This window comes from Pseudonaja textilis, unplaced genomic scaffold (assembly GCF_049901715.1).
Source record: "Pseudonaja textilis isolate UNSWEBS1 unplaced genomic scaffold, rPseTex1.2 PTEXSCF20, whole genome shotgun sequence".
Taxonomy (NCBI): domain Eukaryota; kingdom Metazoa; phylum Chordata; class Lepidosauria; order Squamata; family Elapidae; genus Pseudonaja; species Pseudonaja textilis.
Genome location: NW_028262864.1, coordinates 2,529,673 through 2,551,273, shown reverse-complemented (window position 1 = coordinate 2,551,273; position 21,601 = coordinate 2,529,673). Strand labels below are relative to the sequence as shown.

General features: G+C 48.1%; 1 protein-coding gene across 3 annotated transcripts in view; it reads left to right on the top strand.

Annotated features, from left to right (window-relative positions):
- Positions 1–20,290, top strand: part of LOC113450730 (proline-rich AKT1 substrate 1-like) — a 57,380-nt gene extending 37,090 nt beyond the window's left edge. For all 3 annotated transcript variants that reach the window (XM_087918915.1, XM_087918914.1, XM_087918913.1), the window contains exons 4-5: positions 5,910–6,058; positions 18,851–20,290. In XM_087918915.1, the coding sequence (XP_087775041.1) occupies positions 5,910–6,058; positions 18,851–18,997 (296 nt within the window). In that variant the 3' untranslated portion in view covers positions 18,998–20,290. The remainder of the gene's footprint in view (positions 1–5,909; positions 6,059–18,850) is intronic.
- Positions 20,291–21,601: the final 1,311 nt, after the last annotated feature.

The following is a 21,601-nucleotide window of genomic DNA, read 5'->3' as shown; positions in this document are numbered from 1 at the left end:
CAACAATACTTTATTTTACAATAAAGGGCTGACCATGCTTGCCACGCCTGGAACTGGCTCGCAGCAATCAGCAACCGGTTGGACCCCGCAGCCTGCTTTTATAGCTGGCTGCTGGGGAGAACCAACCAATGGGAATGGGGGAATAACGCCCACATAAAGTGAGTGGACCTGAGTGAGAACTCCTTGAGTCCTCAGGACATAACACCCCTTCCCCCAGATGCGAACATGCATAGTCCTTGAGGTAGACGGGGTTTGTGTTGGCGCCCGGAACGGCGCAACTCGGGAACATTGTCTGTCTGTTCGGTATCAGTCTGTGATGGTCGAGCCGGCATAGTGTCGCCAACACTCTCTCTGGACTGGGCATCCTCGGAAACCACCGGGTTGGTTACTGGGGTCGAGCTCTCGTGGGTTGGATCAGGCTGGTCAACTCTCTGGGCGCTGTTGTCCGAGTTTGGGCTGACCGGACGACCGCTGGTGCAGACTGGTCGCTGGGTCGATGTGGCTGGGCGGCGGATGAGGCGGTTCCCTTCGACTGGAGACTCTGGATTCTTGTTGGCAAGGGTGCTGAGGCGCCTTCTAAGCTGGTCTATGTGTCTACTCCAGACGCGACCATCCTCCAGCCTGACTCTATACGATCTCGGCCCGGTGATGGCGATGACCTCGCCTGGAATCCAAAGTGGGTCCCCAGCGAAATTCCTTGCGAATATCGGCTCCTGTAACATAAAATGTCTAACCCCGAAGTAGAAGCGAGGGGAGAGTCAGGGCAGTATTGTGGGTGCAATCTGTCCAATACAGTCCTCAGGCGCCGGCCCATCAGAAGTTCCGCTGGGGACTTATTGGTGACTGCACAGGGGTTGAGTGCTGGCTCATCAGGAACCGTGCGAGTTTGTGGTGCCAGTCATCCCTGCCAAACCTAGCGAGGGCCTCTTTGGTGGTCCTGACGGCCCTTTCAGCCAACCCATTACTGGCAGGGTGAAATGGGGCTGTGAAAATGTGGCGAATGCCCAGGTTGGCAGCAAAACGGCTGAATTCTACTGATGCGAACTGTGGGCCATTATCGGAGACAATGGAGTCGGGTAGTCCATGTGTAACTAACAGGCGCGTTAACACGTTGGTGATTGCTAGTGTGGTGGTCGTGGATAGCTGTGCCACGTCTATCCATTTGGAATAAGCGCCCACGACCACTAGGAACATCTTTCCATGCACGGGCCGGCCAGATCGATATGGATTCTAGACCAAGGGGCGCTGGCGCTCTCCCATCTGGTAGGGGTGGCGATGGGGGGAGCAGGACGGGATTCCTGGCAAATGCTGCAGGAACTTACCCAATTGACAATGTCCTCGTCTAGACCCGGCCACCACACGTAGCTGCGTGCTAATGCCTTCATTCTCACAATGCCGGGTGTCCTCGTGCAACGCTCCAGGACTCGGGTACGCAGCGAGGTCGGAATGACCACTCGAGTGCCCCACAGTAGACAACCCTGCAAACTGGACAGCTCCTGCATGCGAGTCTTAAAGGGTGCGAATTTGTTATCAACGTTGCCTCCCGGCCACCCCCTCCTCACCCAGTCGAGCACCTGGGCGAGCGTTTGGTCTGCCTTGGTTTTAGCGGCGATGTCAAGGGCGGTGATGGGCAGGTCCAACTGGGTGATTTCGAAAATGGCGTTGACAGGAGCTGGGTCTTCAGCCGGAGCGGGTAAGGGGCAGCGACTGAGAGCGTCGGCGTGGGATAGAGTTTTGCCCGGGCGGTGAATAAGTTTGTATGAGTAGGCCGCTAGGAAAAGTGTCCACCTTGTCATCCTAGGGAAAGGACTTGAGGTGTCTGTTTGTCGCCGGTCAGTAGGCCCAGGAGGGGCTTATGGTCGGTGACCAGTTCAAGAAGTGGCCAAAAAGGAATTCATGAAACTTTTTCACGGCTGCAACAGCTGCTAGGGCTTCCTTGTCGATTTGGCTGTAATTTCGCTCCGTGGCCGAGAGCGTCCTGGAGAAAAAGGCGATGGGGGCCTCGGCGCCATTGGCGAGTCGGTGACTAAGGACTGCCCCAATTCCAAAAGGGGATGCGTCTGCTGCCAGTACTAAAGGAAGGTTGGGGTCGAATTGGATGAGCACTGCCTCTGACGTAAGTAGTGATTTGACGGCGTTAAACGCCTGGTCTTCTTTGTGCCCCATTGCCACGGTGACTTTTTGTCTAGTAATCTGTGTAGGGGTTCGGCTACTGAGGCTTTATGGGGCAAGAAGGATGCATAAAAGTTCAGCAGCCCCAAGAAAGCTTGTAGCTCCGTTTTGGAGGTTGGTGTGGGAGCTTCGTGGATTGCCCTAACCTTGGACTCCAGGGGGTGAATGCCAGAGGCGTCAATTTTATAACCCAGAAAGTCCACCTGTCTAGTGGCAATGGCGCATTTTTCTTTTTTTTAACTTGAGGCCATGCTGTCTGAACCTCTCTAACACTGCTCGCACTCTCTGGAAGAGTTGGGGTCTGTCCTGGCCGAGACCAAGATGTCGTCAAGTAGGGTACTACACCAGGGAGGCCCTGTAAAATCCGCTCCATGAGGGATTGAAAAATACCCGGGGCAACACTTACGCCAAATTGGAGACGCTTGCATCGGAAGGCACCCCTGTGAGTGACGATGGTCTGAAGTTCCGCTGTTTGGTTATCAACAGGGAACTGCTGATATGCTTGAGACATGTCCAATTTAGCAAAAATACTGCCCGGCTCGAATGTGTGCAATAAGTGCTGAATGACGGGCACAGGGTAGGCGCTAACTTGTAAATATTTATTGATTGTTGTCTTGTAGTCCGAGCAAATTCTCAGGCTACCATCTTTTTTAAGGGTGTGACAATGGGCGTCTCCCACTTGGCGAAATCTGTTGGCTCTATGACCCCTTGTTTTAGTAGTTTATCCAATTCAGCGTCTAGTTTTGGTCGAATAGCAAATGGAACTCTACGTGGTTTTAATCTGATTGGGACTGCCTGGGGTCAACGGTGAACGAGATGGGGTTCCATTATAACACCCCAGCTCCTCGCTGAACACATCTGCGTAGTCAGCGAATAAGGAGTCAGTGTCTGAGGTTGAGACAGCATGGACTCCTGTTAGCCCTAGGCCGAGGTGGGGAAACCAATCGAGCCCCAATAAGGTGGGTAGATTGCCGTTAACTACCACTAGAGGTAGGTGGCCTTTAAAAGCTCTAAAACTGACAAAGAACTTGCCTCTGCCGATCACGGGAATGGCCTTCCCTGGTAGTCCTTCAGACCGAACTGGCATCTCTGAAGCCGGGTAGTAGATAGGCTGGGGTGGAGTCTCTTGAGGGTGTTCCACGAGATTATTGAGAGCGCTGACCCTGTGTCAACCTCCATGTGGCACGGTTTACCTTCTAGGGAAACGGAGAGAGAAATTTTACTAACAGTGTGGCAAGTACGCCTGGCAAGGCAGTGCGTGCGACAGTTTAATACTTGCCTCTGTGGTCCCGAGTGCGAGGACGGGGTCTGTGTGCAGCGCTTTGGGGGCTTGGCAGACTCTCGCGATGTGCCCCTCTTATGGCAGTTGTTGCAAGTGGCTCCTTTAAACTTGCAGGTGGCCCTTTGATGCGATCCCCACAGGCTAGGCACAATGTGATGTGCTTGGGTGGACCGGTGTATTCTTGTTTGGCCCCTACCTGCGACCGTCTGTCGTTGGCGAGGCGGTGGACATCGTTTTCATCGTTGTGGGTTTCCTCCGCTTCCACCTCTTCGGAATGGACTGGGAACGATGCTAGCTTGGCACTTGGGCCCTGAATTTCGGTGGCTGAATTCGTTGCTAGCTCGGCTGCTAGGGCTCCTCGACCGCTGCGCGAGGTTGAGGTCTTTTTTGCTAGCAGGCGCCTCTGTAGGTTGAGATCCTTGACCCCACAAACTAATTGATCGAGGAGCATGTCCTCCAGGTATGTTCCAAACCCGCAGTGCAGGGCTGCTGTTCTGAGGGCGGCCATATATTGATTGATGGTCTCCTTACTTGATTGCTTCCTCATACGGAACGTGAACCTCCTGGCGATTTGTGAAGGCCTGGGAGCGTAGTGGTTAGTGAGGATCTCAAGCAACTCGGACCACGGAACGTTTTTCAATTCTCTTGGCGCTTACGAGTGCTGCGGCGGTATCGAAACGGTGGCTCCGCAGTAGATTAGGAAATAGGATTTTTTCCGATGCTCTCCCGCGTCCGCCAGGCCGACCGCATCGATGTAATGATTGAAGCGGTTCTTATACGATTCCCACTTCTCTTCGTCTGGTTTAAACGCCGGGAATACTGGGTTGGAACTCATGGTGCTGGAACGGCTGGGCTACCTGCGGAAAAAATCTCTCTGGGACTACGGGCGCTCGTGAGTTACTAGTGATATCAGCTCTGGAGAGGTTTTTTGCTACCCTCTCTTTCTCTCTCTGGGTTACCACGTTGGCTGCTAGCCGTTGGAGGTGTCTAGATTCGCGCCAAAAAGTGGGCGTTAGTGACTTCCTACAGCGCTGTGCTGTGTCTCCTACTGGCTCGAAATTCAAATGACACCCGTTTGAATTTCGCACCAAATACAGAGCGGCTGCGGCTCGCAGCGCTTCACTTTCCCTGTAGCGGGGCTAACAAGCGGCTACAGACGCTTCTAACTTTTTTGAATCAGACCGCTTTCTCTGGCTGCGGATCAGCGTTTGCTCTTTTTGATCGCTCGTTTTGTTGGCTGACCGCTCTCTCTGGCTGCGGATCAGCGTTTCCCTTATCGCCAGCCGATCGCTCTCTCTGGGCTGCGGATCGGTGGCTAGTGACTCAGCGGTTGCAAGGTGCTTCTGGTAGCCATCCCATCCTCGTCGCCAGTGTTAGGATTGAGCAATGAGAGGCTGAACCAGAGCATGTGTGCAACAATACTTTATTTTACAATAAAGGGCTGACCGTGCTTGCCACGCCTGGAACTGGCTCGCAGCAATCAGCAACCGGTTGGACCCCGCAGCCTGCTTTTATAGCTGGCTGCTGGGGAGAACCAACCAATGGGAATGGGGGAATAACGCCCACATAAAGTGAGTGGACCTGAGTGAGAACTCCTTGAGTCCTCAGGACATAACACTTCCCGTTTAAGAAAGTCAAGCCTCAGCAAAGTACCAGCAAAGAAAAAAAAAACTCCAGAGAAGCTCCGGAGACAGGAAGTCTAGGCGTACTGCCAAGAATGTAATAAGGGTTAATGGAGAGGCAGTTTCTGTAAGCAGGGCAAGAAACAACACCAAAATGTTTCCTTCCTGCCTTCCTTACAGGATTAGCCCTGTAAAGTGGAGAAAAACAATAGCAGAATTCCAATAACCGGTTCTCCGAACTGTTTAGAAAGTTAACAACTGGTTCTAGCGAATAGGTGAGAACCAGTAGAATCCCACCCCTGGCCAGAAAAAGAGGCAAGTATAGGGGCACTCCGCTCCTGCTCTGGAATACGGAGTGAGTCTCCATCTGCTGCTGTTGCCCTTACCTTCTCAGGGCAGGTGAGGAGTGAGTGGGGAGGGAAGGCAAGGGGCAGGGCCAGCCAGTGATGGGACAGGGAGCTGCAGCAGAGGGCCCAAAGAGCTGCATAAGGCTCTGGAGCTGCGGGTTGCCAACACTCGTAGTAAATGAGTGTTTTGTGATGGGCCATGAAAATACATCTGCCACATGCTATCAAAACTTCAGATGTGCCTTTGTCTTAGGAGGTTGCCTACCTCTGCTCTAAATATTGTTGAATCGCAACTCCTGGTAGCCTCAGCCAAACATGGCAAAAGATTAACTATTCTGGGAGTTATAATTCAACAAAATGAAAGGGATTAGTCTAAAGCAGGTCACTCCTGCTTTAGATCAGGCTTTGGATGCTTACAGCTCGCTGTTTTCAAAAGTTGCACAGTTGGTCTAAGCCTTTTTTTTCTGAATCCCCACTTTTTCTCAGATGGGAGTCTGAGTGAAGAGGCTCCAGGACAGACAGCTCCTCCACCCCCAAGCCATCACTATGCCAAATCCCTCCCTGTCTGCGTGCCCATCTGGGGCTTTAAAGAGCAACACCAAGAGATGCAATCCTCTGATGAAGAGAACAGTAAGGTGGGTCGAAGTAAGGATGTGCACCTTGAGAGGCCATCCTCTGGGGAAGCAGAAGGGCTATCAGGGCTCTTTCCTTTTCCTTGGATGTTATTGGAGCTTTGCTGATTAAGTACAGGTGATCCTCAAATTACATCCATTCATTTAGCAACTGTCCAAAGTTACAGTGGCACTGAAAAATATGACTTACAGCTGGTCCTCGCACTTATAGCTTCCCCAGCATTCCCATGATTAGTGATCCAAATTCTGGCAACTGGCATGTATTTACAACAATTGTAGTGTTCCAGGGTCATATGATCACTACCACTTTCCCAGCCGGCTTCTAACAAACAAAATCAATGAAGAAAGCTGGATTTATTTAACAACCACATGATTCACTTAACTGCAGTGATTTGCTTAACAACAGTGACCAAAAAAGGTCATAAATCAGGCATGATTCATTCCACCACCACTTTGCTTAGCTGTGGAAATTCTGGTCCCAATTGTGGTAATAAGTCAAGGACTACCTGTAATAAAATCCTTGAGGAGGGAGTTGTGCCTGGGCCTGTCTCAGTCTGCAGACTGAAAGTAGAGAACAAAATGCTTATTTCAGCAAAAAAGCCTGATTAGATTCTAAGGGTTTTTAGGCACCATTTTTCCAACCAGAGACTCAACTTCCCTGCTGGTCTTTTCAGCATGAGAAGACATGGGGGCGATGCCATCAGAAGGGATTTTGCTCATTTTTTGGAAGTGATTGTGATTGGAAGCCTGAAAAAATTCATTATGCCTGGGGTGGTGGTGGTACAAATTCCCTTGTTTTTTAAAAGTTAAATTTGTACCATCCTGATATAGTCATATTGTCAAGCCTGAATTTAGTTTGGCGGGAGCTATGACCCAGGGACTGGCTGGGGATATGCCCCCTGGATCCTCGTCCCCTGCTCGCCACAGCTGCCACAGCCATTTTACCCTTACCCGCCCCCATGGGCCCAAGCAGTCTGGTGGATTCCCCATCGTCCAGAAGAAGCACCCACCCAGTTGGTGGGCAGTCTTGGAGCCAATTACCAACCTCCGGGGCAGCCAATGATGACCAAGGCGAGGCCCAGGGAGGAAGAGACGGTGCCTGACCGCGAGAGTGGAGTTCTAGCCCGATTGGAAGACTTTCCCGTGGAGCAGCTGACTGACCCACTGCAGAGCCAAGCCCAGCTTCCGAAGCAATGCAGAGCCCCGGTCAGACCCAAGGGAGTTTCCGGAGTCCTCAGCAGCCAGTCGCTGGGTGAGTTGGGTCTCGGGGAGAAGAGGACTGTCCCAGTACTTATGTGCTCGGTGCGGAAGCCATGGGGGAGATTCCTTGCCAGTCAGCTGAAGAGCCGACGGAACTGCGAGGAACCTACCCACAGTCAAAAGATGAGCCTGAAGAATCTCAGGAATCCCCCTCCCCTCCAACTGAGGAAGTCACGAGACAGCTGGGTCCTACTGCCAGTGGCCCCACACCAGAACCAGGTACTCGTGGTCTGACAAGGGGAAAAGAGACCCTGCCTGGGAGACGAGAGAGGAGAGGATTTGCCCTGCATGCTGTAGAAGTACCTGCCTCCTCCCTTCCTGAGGAAGATAAAACTCCACTGACCTATGACAGTGATGATGGTGAAGATGACCCAATGGTGAGTGAATCCATTCCCCCTTTTGCTGTGCCAATATGGATCATAGCGCCAAAGACTGGGGGCCAGGGGGAAGTAAAAGCAATTATTGACATGGGTTGTACCCGCTGCCTTATCATTCTGGCCACCGTCCTAAAACTGGACATCCAAACGAAGATGACCCAACCCATACATTTTGAACAGGTTGATGGGTCACTAATCCGGGGGGAGGGGGCAGCATCACTTCTCGCAGACACCATGAAGATGAAGATGGAGATGGGTCGGCACAGAGAAAGACTCCACTTCATTGTGGCACCAAAGATGAAAGTGCCGGTCATCCTGGGGTTGGCATGGTTGGACAAGTGAACCCTGTCCATCACGTGGCAGGATGGTTACCGGTTGTTCAAGATAGCAGTGGGGCCTAACCCCCCTCATCCAACCATTGGGGGGGGCCTACCCAACACCAGTCTGACAAAGCCCGGAACGAGAGCACCACGATGGCATCGCAACCGGTCCCAAGTGACCCACAAATCCCTAAGGAGTACTGGGACTTAGCAGAGGCATTCAGTGAGGACAAAACCAGCGTGTTGCCACCCCATCGCCCCACTGACTGCACCATTGAATTTGTGCCGGGAGCTAACCTACCTAAACCAAAGATGTACTCCATGACCCCTAAGGAGATGAAGGAGCTGAGTGTTAAGTTTGAGCAATGAGAGGCTGAACCAGAGCATGAGTGCAACAATACTTTATTATAACAATAAAGGGCTGACCGTGCTTGCCACGCCTGGAACTGGCTCGCAGCAATCAGCAACTGGTTGGACCCCGCAGCCTGCTTTTATAGCTGGCTGCTGGGGGGAATCAACCAATGAGGAAAAGGGTAATAACGCCCACACAAAGTGAGTGGACCTGAGTGAGAACTCCTAGAGTCCTCAGGACATAACACCCCTTCCCCCCAGATGCGAACATGCATAGTCCTTGAGGTAGACGGGGTTTGTGTTGGCGCCCGGAACGGCGCAGCTCGGGAGCATTGTCTGTCTGTTCAGAATCAGTCTGTGACGGTTGAGCGGGTAGTGTGTCGCCAACGCGCTCATCGGATTGGACATCCTCGGGACTCACAGGGTTGGATACTGGGGGCGAGTTCCCTTGGGCTGGATCAGGCTGGTCAACTCTCGGGTGCCGTTGTCCGAGTTCGGGCTGACCGAACGGCTGTTGGTGCGGACTGGACGTTGGGTGCGATGAGGCTGAGAGGCGGATGAGGCGGTTCCCTTCGTCTGGTGATTCTGGATTTCTGCTGGCAAGGGTGCTGTGGCACCTCCGCAGTTGGTCTATGTGCCTCCTCCAGACGCGACCATCCTCCAGCCTGACCCTATACGATCTTGGCCCGGTGATGGCGATGACTACGCCTGGCATCCATAGTGGGTCCCCGGTGAAATTCCTCGCGAATACAGGCTCCTGTAACATAAAATGTCTAACCCCGAAGTGGAAGCAAGGGAGAGTCAGGCAGTAATGTGGGTGAAGTCTGTCCAATACAGTCCTCAGGCGCCGGCCCATCAGGAGCTCCGCTGGGGACTTATTGGTGACTGAACAGGGGTTGAGTGCTCGCTCATCAGGAACCGTGAGAGTTTGTGGTGCCAGTCATCCCTGCTGAACCTGGCGAGGGCTTCTTTGGTGGACCTGACGGCTCTTTCCGCCAACCCATTACTGGCAGGGTGAAATGGGGCTGTGAAAATGTGGCGGATGCCCAGGTTGGCAGCAAAACGGCTGAACTCTATAGATGCGAACTGTGGGCCATTATCGGAGATGATGGAGTCGGGTAGCCCGCGTGCGTAACGAACAGGCGCGTTAACACGTTGGTGATTGCTAGTGTGGTGGTCGTGGATAGCTGTGCTACATCAATCCATTTGGAATAAGCATCCACGACCACTAGGAACATCTTCCCATGCAAGGGGCCGCCAGATCGATATGGATTCTAGACCAAGGGCGCTGGCGCTCTCCCATCTGGTAGGGGTGGCAATGGGGTGAGCAGGACGGGATTCCTGACAGATGTTGCAGGAACTTACCCAATTGACAATGTCCTCGTCTAGAACCGGCCACCATACGTAGCTGCGTGCTAATGCTTTCATTCTCACGATGCCAGGGTGTCCTTCGTGCAACGCCTCCAGGACTCGGGCACGCAGCGAGGTCGGAATGACCACGAGTACCCCATAGTAGACAACCCTGCAAACTTGACAGCTCCTGCATGCGAGTCTTAAATGGAGTTAATTTGTTATCAACGATGCCACCTGGCCACCCCCTCCTCACCCAGTCGAGCACCTGGGCGAGCGTTTGGTCTGCCTTGGTTTTGGCGGCGATGTCAAGGGCGGTGATGGGCAGGTCCAACTGGGTGATCTCGAAAATGGCGTTGACAGGAGCGGGGTCTTCAGCTGGAGCGGGTAAGGGGCAGCGACTGAGAGCGTCGGCATGGGACAGTGTTTTGCCTGGGCGGTGAATAAGTTTGTAGGAGTAGGCCGCTAGGAATAGTGTCCACCTTGTCATTCTAGGGGAAAGGACCTGAGGGGTCTGTTTGTCCCCGGCTAGGAGGCCCAGGAGGGGCTTATGGTCCGTAACCAGTTCGAAAGAATGGCCAAAAAGGAAATCGTGAAACTTTTTCACGGCCGCAACAGCTGCTAGGGCTTCCTTGTCGATCTGGCTGTAATTGCGTTCCGTGGCCGAGAGCGTTCTTGAGAAAAAGGCGATGGGAGCCTCGGCGCCATTGGGAAGTCTGTGACTAAGGACCGCCCCAATTCCAAAAGGGGATGCGTCTGCTGCCAGTACTAAAGGAAGGTTAGGGTCGAATTGGATAAGCACCGCCTCTGACGTGAGTAGTGATTTGACGGCATTAAACGCCTGGTCTTCTTTGTGCCCCAGTGCCATGGTGACTGTTTGTCCAATAATCTGTGAAGGGGTTCGGCTACTGAGGCTTTGTGGGGCAAGAAGGATGCGTAAAAGTTCAGCAGCCCCAAGAAGGCTTGCAGCTCCGTTTTGGAGGTTGGAGTGGGAGCCTCGTGGATTGCCCTGACCTTGGACTCCAGGGGTGAATGCCAGAGGCGTCAATTTTATAACCCAGAAAGTCCACCTGTCTAGTGGCAATGGCGCATTTTTCTTTTTTTTAACTTGAGGCCATGCTGTCTGAACCTCTCTAGCACTGCTCGCACTCTCTGGAAGAGTTGGGGTCTGTCCCTGGCCGAGACCAAGATGTCGTCAAGTAGGGTACTACACCAGGGAGGCCCTGTAAAATCCGCTTCCATGAGGGACTGAAAAATCCCTGGGGCAACACTTACGCCAAATTGGAGATGCTTGCATCGGAAGGCACCCCTGTGCGTGACGATGGTCTGGAGTTCCGCTGTTTGGTTATCAACAGGGAACTGCTGATACGCTTGAGACATGTCCAATTTAGCGAAAATACTGCCCGGCTCGAATGTGTGCAATAAGTGCTGAATGACGGGCACAGGGTAGGCGCTAACTTGTAAATATTTATTGATTGTTGTCTTGTAGTCCGAGCAAATTCTCAGGCTACCATCTTTTTTGAGGGTGTGACGATGGGCGTCTCCCACTTGGCGAAATCTGTTGGCTCAATGACCCCTTGTTTTAATAGTTTATCTAATTCAGCGTCTAGTTTTGGTCGAATAGCAAATGGGACTCTACGTGGTTTTAGTCTGATTGGGACTGCCTGGGGTCAACTGTGAATGAGATGGGGTTCCGTTATAACACCCCAGCTCTTCGCTGAACACATCTGCGAAATCAGCGAATAAGGAGTCAGTGTCTAAGGTTGAGACAGCATGGACTCCTGTTAGCCCTAGGCCGAGGTGGGGAAACCAATCGAGCCCCAATAAGGTGGGTAAATTGCCGTTAACTACCACTAGAGGTAGGTGACCTTTAAAAGTTCTAAAACTGACAAAAACTTGCCTCTGCCGATCACAGGAATGGTCTTCCCTGGTAGTCCTTCAGGCCGAACTCGCATCTTTGAAGCCGAGTGGTAGATAGGCTGGGGTGGAGTCTCTTGAGGGTGTTCCACGAAATTATTGAGAGCGCTGACCCTGTGTCAACCTCCATGTGGCACGGTTTACCTTCTAGGGAAACGGAGAGAGAAATTTTACTAACAGTGTGGCAAGTACGCTTGGCAAGGTGGTGCGTGCGACAGTTTAATACTTGCCTCTGAGGTCCCGAGTGCGAGGGAGGGAGTCTGTGTGCAGCGCTTTGGGGGTTTGGCAGACTCTCGCGATGTGCCCCTTTATGGCAGTTGTTACAGGTGGCTCCTTTAAACTTGCAGGTGGCCCTTTGATGCGATCCCCACAGGATAGGCACAGTGTGATGTGCTTGGGTGGACCGGTGTTTTCTTGTTTGGCCCCTACCTGCGGCCGTTTGTCGTAGGCGAGGCGGTGGACATCGCTTTCGTCGTTGAGGGTTTCCTCTGCTACCACCTCCTCGGAATGGACTGGGAACGATGCCAGCTTGGCGCTTGGGCCCTGTATTTCGGTGTGGCTGAGTTCGTTGCCAGCTCGGCTGCCAGGGCCTCCTCGACCGCTTGTGCGAGGTTGAGGTCTTTTTTGCTAGAAGGCGCTCTGTAGGTTGAGGTCCTTGACCCCACAAACTAATTGATCGAGGAGCATGTCCTCCAGGTATGTTCCAAACCCGCAGTGCAGAGCTGCTGTTCTGAGGGCGGCCATATATTGATTGATGGTCTCCTTACTCAATTGCTTCCTCATACGAAAAGTGAACCTCCTGGCGATTTGTGAAGGCCTGGGAGCGTAGTGGTTAGTGAGGATCTCAAGCAACTCGGACCACGGGACGTTTTTCAACTCTCTAGGGGCTACGAGTGCTGCGGCAGTATCGTAAACGGTGGCTCCGCAGTAGATTAGGAAATAGGATTTTTTCCGATGCTCTCCCGCATCTGCCAGGCCGACCGCATCGATGTAATGGTTGAAGCGGTTCTTATACGATTCCCACTTCTCTTCGTCTGGCTTGAACGCCGGGAATACTGGGTTGGAACTCATGGTGCTGGGAGCGGCTGGGCTACCTGTAGAAAAAATCTCTCTGGGGACAACAGGCGCTCGTGGGTTGCAAGTGAAATCAGCTCTGGAGAGGGTTTTTTTTGCTATCCTCTCTTTCTCTCTGGGTTAACCACGTTGGCTGTTAGCCGTTGGAGGTGTCTAGATTCGCGCCAGCGTGGGCGTTAGTGACTTACTACAGCGCTGTGCTGTGTCTCTTTGGTTTGAAATTCAAATGACACCCGCTTGAATTTCGCGCCTAATACTGAGCGACTGCGGCTCGCAGCGCTCGCTTTACCCGTAGCTGGGCTAACAAGCGGCTACAGACGCTTCTAACTTTTGAACCAGACCGCACTCTCTGGCTGCGGATCAACGTTCGCTTCTTTTGTCGGCTGGCCGCTCTCTCTGGCTGCGGTCAGCGCTTTCTCTGTAGTCGGCCGATCGCCTCTCTGGGTTGCGGATCGGTGACTAGTGACTCAGCGGTTGCAAGGTGCTTCTGGTAGCCATCCCATCCTCGTCGCCAGTGTTAAGTTTGAGCAATGAGAGGCTGAACCAGAGCATGAGTGCAACAATACTTTATTATAACAATAAAGGGCTGACTGTGCTTGCCACGCCTGGAACTGGCTCGCAGCAATCAGCAACTGGTTGGACCCCGCAGCCTGCTTTTATAGCTGGCTGCTGGGGGGAATCAACCAATGAGGAAAAGGGTAATAACGCCCACACAAAGTGAGTGGACCTGAGTGAGAACTCCTAGAGTCCTCAGGACATAACACTGAGAAAGTATATCTATGAGAACCTGGCTCACGGATTCATCCAACCTGCAAAATCCAAAGTAGCTGCTCTGGTCCTTTTCAAAGAGAAGGACGAGTCAATGAGGCTGTACTTGGATTTTAGGGGATCAACGCCATATACGTGCAGAACACCTACCCCCTCCCCCTCATGAAGGACATGTTGGCCCACCTGGCCAAGGGGAAGGTGTTCACTAAACTGGACTTACGAGAGGCATACTACAGAGTGCAAATTAAAGAAGGCGATGAGTGGAAAACAGCCTTCAACTGCCCCCTCGGTAGCTTCCAGTCCAGAGTAATGTCTTTTGGGTTGCAAGGGGCTCCTGCTGTCTTCATGCATCTCATAAATGAGGTGCTGCATGAGCACCTATACAAGGGGGTCCTCACTTACCTGGTATGACATTCTCATTTTCTCTGAGACCCTAGAAGAACATGTGAAATTAGTGCACCAAGTGTTAAAGAAACTCCTAGCATCCAAGCTGTATGCAAAACTGTCAAAATGCAAGTTTCACAAAACCAGACTAGACTACCTGGGCTACTGAGTGTCTAGTGAGGGGATAGAGATGGATCCAGAGAAAGTAAAGGCGGTTCTGGACTGGCAAGCCCCACACACCCATTGGCAGTTGCAGCGTTTCCTGGGGTTTGCAAACTTCTATCAGCGGTTCATCCCAAATTTTGCCGAGATGTCCAAGCCCATCACCGAGCTATTGAAAATGGGGAAAGGCCCGAAACAGCCGCAACCAACTCAACCTTTATGATGGGCTTTAAAGTGCCAGAAGGCTTTTGAACAGTTGAAAGGGCTATTCGCTAGGGAGCCAATCCTCAAGCACCCAGACCCAGAGCAGCCCTTTGTGATCCAAGCTGATGCCAGTGATGTGGCCATCGCAGCAGTCCTTTTCCAGAAGAATGCAGAGGGTAACTTGCAGCCCTGCATGTACACCTCCAAAAAACTGATGGAGACTGAGCAGAGGTGGGCTGTATGGGAAAAGGAAGCATACACAGTCTGATGGGCCCTACTGACCTGGAGACACTTCTGAAGGGCAGTGCAGTGCCTTTTGAAATATGGACTGATCACAAAAACTTGGAGGCACTGAAGACTCCACGTAAACTCTCCCCAAAGCAGGTCCATTGGGCACAGTATTTTAAATGATTCAACTTTGAACTGAAGTATATCCCAGGGGGGAAAAATGTTTTAGCCGATGCCCTGTCATGCAAACTACAATACCATAGCATGAAGGAAGAAGTGGTCCATCCAATAATTTCCCCTTCCCGGCCAGCATTGCAAGTGTTAACCCGAGGCCAGGCAGCCTGTAGAAGGACCTTGGATGGGGGCCGGGGGATAACCCAAAGGCTGAAACATGAGCTGCCAACTGACCAGTGGTACAAGGACAGTCCGGGGATACTAACCCTGAAGGATGGTCTAGGCTGGAAGGGATCGAAATTATATGTTCCTAGCAATGTGCAACTACAGGTTCTTAAGCAAAGCCATGATTCTAAGCAAGCGGGGCACTTTGGCTATGTAAAAACCCTGCAACAATAATAATCCCAAAGGATGGAAGACTTCCGTTTTGAGCTTCTTCAGCGACAGACCGAAACCTCATCTCTGTGAGGCTTCGATCCGTGCTTGCCGCTGGAGCGCCCCGAGCCGGCTGGTTTCAGGGCTAAGCCACCCCGTAGAGGTGGTGAAGAGGGGGGAGACTTCCAGCAGGGTTGAGGAGAGCCGCACCTCTCCTCCCCAGCTGGCCATTACTCCCTTTCCCGAAGGCGGTTGCAGCGGTGGTCAGAAATGGCCACCACAAAGAAGAACTCGACCGGAAGAGAATGTGCAGGAGGAAGATAAGAAGAGAAAGTTTTGGTTGACCGGGTCAAACAGCAAAAGCAACAAATAAGATACCCTGGAATTGAAACTGTTAAACAACAATAACATTGTTCCCTAAGAAGATTTTTAAGCTGCGAAGGAGAGAGAAAAGGGAAAAGATTTGGTTTTCTCCTTTTCCTATACTGACAGCTTAGAGACTTAAGCAAGAAATTGGAAAAAAATCCACTTTGACATCAATAGGCATTTAATGCTGAAAATAAAAAGTCAAAGGGATAATAAAGATTTCTGGATAATTAAAAGCTTTTGAAAACAGGAAAGGAGAGAAAAAGAATAAAAGGGTAGGATCTGGAAGGGAGGAGATTGCCTGGAATTAAAAAAGAACTTACAGCAAAATCTCAACAAGACTTCCAAAAGATACATTCTAACTGAAATATCGCAACAAAAACCCCAGGAAGAGAAAGTCGAAAAAGAAATAAGAAGATATAACTCGGGACTATCTGGATTACTTGATGATTTCTGGATTCTTGGTTATTGTTTTGAATGACTAAAATCAATTGGGTGGTTGTTTAAAACTGTTTAAAATGGCTCCACTTTTAGAAGAACTGAAACAAAGAAGATGCACAAGAAGGGAGAGGTTCTTTTGGCTTCATATTTCAGTTTTTAGAAATGGAGATTTGGAATTATGAGAAACAACAAGAAATGCCTGCAGAACAAGAAGATTGTGACAAAGAAGAAGCCATCTTTAATGAACAAGTAATCTTAGATGGGGGGAAAAAAGGAAAGGGGGGAAAGAGAATGGAAAGTTTAAGACTGGGAAAAACAACTCCAAAAAAAATTAGAGTGAAAAATAAGTATAAAATCAGAAAGCAACAGAAGAGGAAAATGCAGAAGAGAGAATTAGAAGTAGAGAGACAAGGGGGTAAAAAGGGGAGGGAGAAGATGAGAGGAAAGAAAGAAAGGAAAAGAAGTTATAAAGGACAGAAGCAAAATATAGAGAAACAGGGCTTATTTAGAGATAATGGGTGAAAACTTAATGGAAAAAGGGATTCTGCAAAGGTACATAAGATAGTATGGTTATATTAGAAGCAGAAATAATTTTAGAAAATATGAAACAATAGATGATTAAAATGTCTGATAAAATAGCTATCGTAATTCAGTGGAATGCTTGTCAATAAATAAATGTAACAAAAAGTATATTTAATGATTTATAAAACATATGTGAAGAGAAATAAGGGAAAAATTAATTATGGAGATTATATGTGTTTTTAAAGAAGTATGATATTTAATTGAAAAGAAGTGTTAAAGATGTTAAGATTATTAATGATAGAACTGGAATGGAATGAGGGTTTATAATTACATATATTTACAATCTTTCTTTTTTAAAGAATATAGTGTGTATTATAAGAATGTACCAAGCAGAATTCAATTGGAAGTTATGTATTATGTATTATATTGAAGGTCATAAACTTAAGGTATATATTGAAGTTTAAATAAGAGTTGAATGGATGTAATTAAAAAATATAAAGGTGTCATACTCCAATTAGTAACTACAGGAGAAAATTTGTTTAATGAGAAAAGATAATATGAAATTGAAACAGAACAGACAAAAGTATAAATATAATGATTTGAATTGAGATGAGATAATCAAAATAAAATTGAGAAAATTAAAAGAGGGGAAAAACTATATAGAAAATGTAAAATAGTATAAGATATGGAATAGAATACAAAAGGAGCATGAAATTGAGTTTTGTGTCTGTATAAATAAATTCAACCCGGGACCATGCTATTTTCAAAAAGATGTTTTACTTGTATTTTGTGTGTGAAAACCCAAATAAAACTTTATTGAAAAAAAATATCCCAAAGGATGGAACACTGGAAAATGCTCTCAGGTTACAGGAAGGCAAGTACCCAAAGATGTTGTAGGCTCCCTGCATTAGATACGTTCAAAGAAAAGTCAGGCAGCAATTTTGTCAGCCATGTTTTAACTTGGGTCCCTGGACTGAGCAGGACATTGGGCCCCATCCAACTCTCTATTTTTCTTAGTCCGTCGTAGTTTGAAATAGCAAATTCGTAGAAACACAACAGCCTAATGCAAAGTTTCCCAACCTTAGCAATTTCCAGGTATATGGACTTCAACTCCAAGAATTTCACAGCCAGCATAGCCATTTCTGAGAATTCTGGGAGTTGAAGTCCACTCCTCTTCAGTTTGGAAGGTTGGGAAACACTGATCTAAGGGTTGGCTCTTTCTCTACTATCTTGACCATTTAATTGTGCCTAGTTCAGTTGTGACTTTTGGCTTTATTTGTTCTTGCTCAACTCATCCCTACACCGAGCGTTGTTTACCCATAAACCACTTAGGTAGGTGTAATGATGAAAAGGGAAATCCTACAGATAGATACTTCAGAGGAAAAGAATTTACAAAAAGGGGCTTCAAACCAGTTTTGGGAGAAAAATCAGAAGTAGCCTGCTGTTCCTTAAACACATTAAAGCTTTCATCCTTCCGAGCAGGTAATGGAAAATGGCATATAGGTAGTCCTTGACTTACGATCACATTTAAGACCAGAATTCCCATCACTAAGCAAGGTGGTTGGTTAAACGACTCACTCCCAATTTCACAACCTTTTTTGACATGGTTAAGCAAATCGCTGCAGTTGTTAAATGAATTGCAGTTGTTAATCGAATCCAACTTCCCCCACTGACTTTGTTGGAAGCCAGCTGGGAAGGTCACAACTGGCAATCACATGACACTCCCGGCCCCGCAACTACCTTAAATACATGTCTGTTGCGTAGCAACCAAATTTTGATCATGTGACTTTGGGGTGCTGTGACAGTCCTAAGTGTGAGAACCAGTCATAAGTCACTTTTTTCAATGCTGTTGTAATTTCAAATGGTCACTAAACTGATGGTTGCAAATCAAGGACTACCTGATATGAGCATTTTATGTAGAAAATCAGCTTTCTAGGTTGGTTCTTCTTGTCTTCTTAATTAACAATATAAACTGGTATAGAAGGAATAGTCCTCGACTTACGACCACAATTAAGCCTGAAATTTCTGTTGCTAAATGAGAGATTTGTTAAGTGAGTTTTGCCCCATTTTATGACCTTTCCACAGTTGTTAAGTGAATCATTGCAGTTGTTAAGTTAGTGATACAGTTGTAAAGCAAATCTGGCTTCTCCATTGACTTTGCTTATTAGGAGGTCACAAAAGGTGGTCACATGACCCTGAGACACTGCAACTGTCATAAATATGAGTCAGTTGCCAAGCATCTGAATTTTGATCATGTGACTATAGGGATGCTACAACGGTCATAAGTGTGAAAAATGGTCATACATCCCTTTTTTTCAGTTCTGTTGGAATTTTGAATGGTCACTAAATGAACTGTTGTAAGTCAAGGACTACATGTAATGGTGGAAGAGAAGTCAGATTCATAGTGGTAGCTTCTCATTATCAATGACAGCAGGAACAAGTGAAGCAGTCGAAAAAATTTGGAGATGCAGGAGGAAAAGCAAACGAGTTCTCCATTTTCTCTCTTCCATTCCTCTTTGCAGCATTCATCTCCTGACCTCGAGAAGATTGCCGCCAGCATGAGAGCTCTGGTGCTGCGGGTTTCAGATGGCACAGAGATGTTTGGAGACTTGCCTCGGCCACGCCTGGATATGAGTGACTTCCAGAAGCTGCAGCAGAATTATAAATAGATGTGGCTATTGTTCCTGCTGCCTCGGCACCATTTTCCTCCACTACCAAAAATTGGTAGACAGGGTTCAGAGCTCCTCTCAAGCCATACTGTTCAAATTCTGTCCTCCCTTCTGGCCTTTGCTCCTACAAGCTTTAATTTAAAATGGTAACCTCAATTTCACACTACAGATGGGCTGGAGGGGTTAATTATCTCCTTTTTTCCAATTGAGAAGCCTCTGCTTCTATGATTTGAACACTAAGACCAGTCTTTCTCAACTGTTGCAACTTTAAGAATTCTGGGAGTTGAACTCTACACATCTTAAAAGTTGCCAAGGTTGAAAAACACTGCCTTAGCTATAATAGCCCTTCTGAAAGGGGCTTCTGACACACCTTGACAAAACACACACACACACACACACACACACAAAGACCCTGACAAAAGTAGCTCTACCACCATGCCCTGCCTCTGCCTCCCCCCACAATCAATCTTTCTGCAGCAAGTTGTTAGATATTCTCCATCTCCCTTTTTCCCCCAATTAAGTGTCTTAAAACACAATTCTTTGCACACAAACTGGGCTTGTCTATAGTTTGGTTTAAAAATTAACTGTCCCTTTGAGGAACAGTGAATGGAAGGAGGGACCCATATGCAGGGGTGTGATCCGACAGGGTTAACTACTGGTTCGATGATTTACGAGGTTCAGTGATTTACGATGTGCTTTCCTGCCCGCTGCCTGCGAGCGCCTCTAAATCGTCATCAGCACGCTGCGTGCAGAGAAGCAACCTTTGAAACAGCACTTTTTTCCTGCTTTTTTAACTGCAGCTGTGCCTCGCTCGGCAGCTGAAGTTGAAAAAGCAGGAAATAAAGGTCAGGTAAGAGCCCAGGCAGGCGGGTGGGCAAAAATATCAGCAGGCATAGAAACGGTTCTATGTCTGCTGCTCTTCAGAGCTACCGGTTCTACAGAGGTGGACAGAATCGGTAGAAACCCACCCCTGGACCCATGCCAATTTGCTGTTCTTTGTTCTCCTTTCTCCCATATGTAAATCTCTCCCCATTTCCAGGAGTAGAATTTCAGCGTCTCTTTTACTCTCTGGGAGGTTGATGCAAATGTGCCCTTCCACCCTGTGGCAGGTGGGATGCGAAAGAGGGTCTAGGACAGGGATCCTCAAACATTTCAAATGGGGTGGTCCCTCAGACTGTTGGGGGGCCGGACCGGGTGGGTTGGCATGGCTAGGTGATCATGTGACTGGGTGGGCGTGGCCAATTTAGCAGTCCATTTGGCCAGTTTAGCAGTCCATTAAACAATACACACAAAGTTTAATTTGTTTTGCTCCTGGGGGTGTTTTATTTGCTTTTGTTTGCATGTTGCTCTTTTGGTCTACTACTTTTTACTAGATCATTTTTAAGTTGTTTAGGAGTCTAGTGGTCCACTTCAGGAAACTCAGTTTTGCAGCAATTCTTCTCAGTCCTAAGGAGCTTACAATCAACAAGTCTGTCTCTGTCTCTTTCTCTCTCTTTTTCTTTCTCTCTCTCTCCTTTCCACTATTTGAGCCCCTCTGGAGAAATTAAGATTTCAAGTACAACTAAAGTTCAAGAGCAAATGGAGGTGGGAAAAAGAAACCACACTCACATATATTCATTTCAAAAGTAGTAAACCACAGAAAGGTAACTTGTCATTCATCCATTGGTTACTTGAAACACAGCCCCTTGTTGCTAGGCTAGAGTAGCTAGATGTCACAAGTGCCTTGCTAAACCATCTAGCTTCCTGTAGCTCCGTTTGTGGTTTTGTTGTAAGCGAGACATGTGGTTATCTGTAACAAAGCTTCCTGCTTGACAAATATGAGTGAGTGACTGACAGATGAACCTATGATCTGACATTTTTCATTTCTTTAATACACACATTTCACTATCAAGAAAAATCATGTTAATATCTCCCTAAAAGCAATATATTTCTTCTTTTATGTCCTGCCTCAATAGAGTTGGATAAATGGCAGAAATTATGGACTAGAAACTATAAATTAATGTCAACAGCATATAAAGAGAATTTGTATACGATATTTTACAGATGGCATTTACCCCCTGTAAAATACCCCCTGCAAGAATAGATGTTGCTTTGGCTAAAATGCTCTGAACCTTTGTGCAAATAAAACTATTTTTGATTCCAAAGTCCTAGTCTTGTCATTTCCTGCAACACTATCCCATCTCCAAAAATTTTCTCCCAAGCAATCATTGTTTCTTTAACTTGTTCTTCTACTAATTTCACTCCTAATAAATAACCATAAAATTTTTTAATCATCCTCTCTTCAGTATCTGTTAAGATTTTATCTAATCCAGTCAATTCTTTATAAAACCCATCTATCTTACTATCTTTTTCATATCTAGAATGTATTTGCATATATGAATACCAATTCATATTTATCCCTTGTTCATCTAGTTCTTGCTTTGTTTTGAGTTCACCCTTTTCATTTAAAATGTCACCATATCTAACAAAATGTTCCATTTTAAAAACATTTGGATACACAAATGCCTCTATTGTTGATAACCAGACTGTTATTTTCAAATAATGTTGGTCCCCTATTTTCTCCCATGTTGATAATAAAGCATCTTAAATATAATGTCTCTGAAA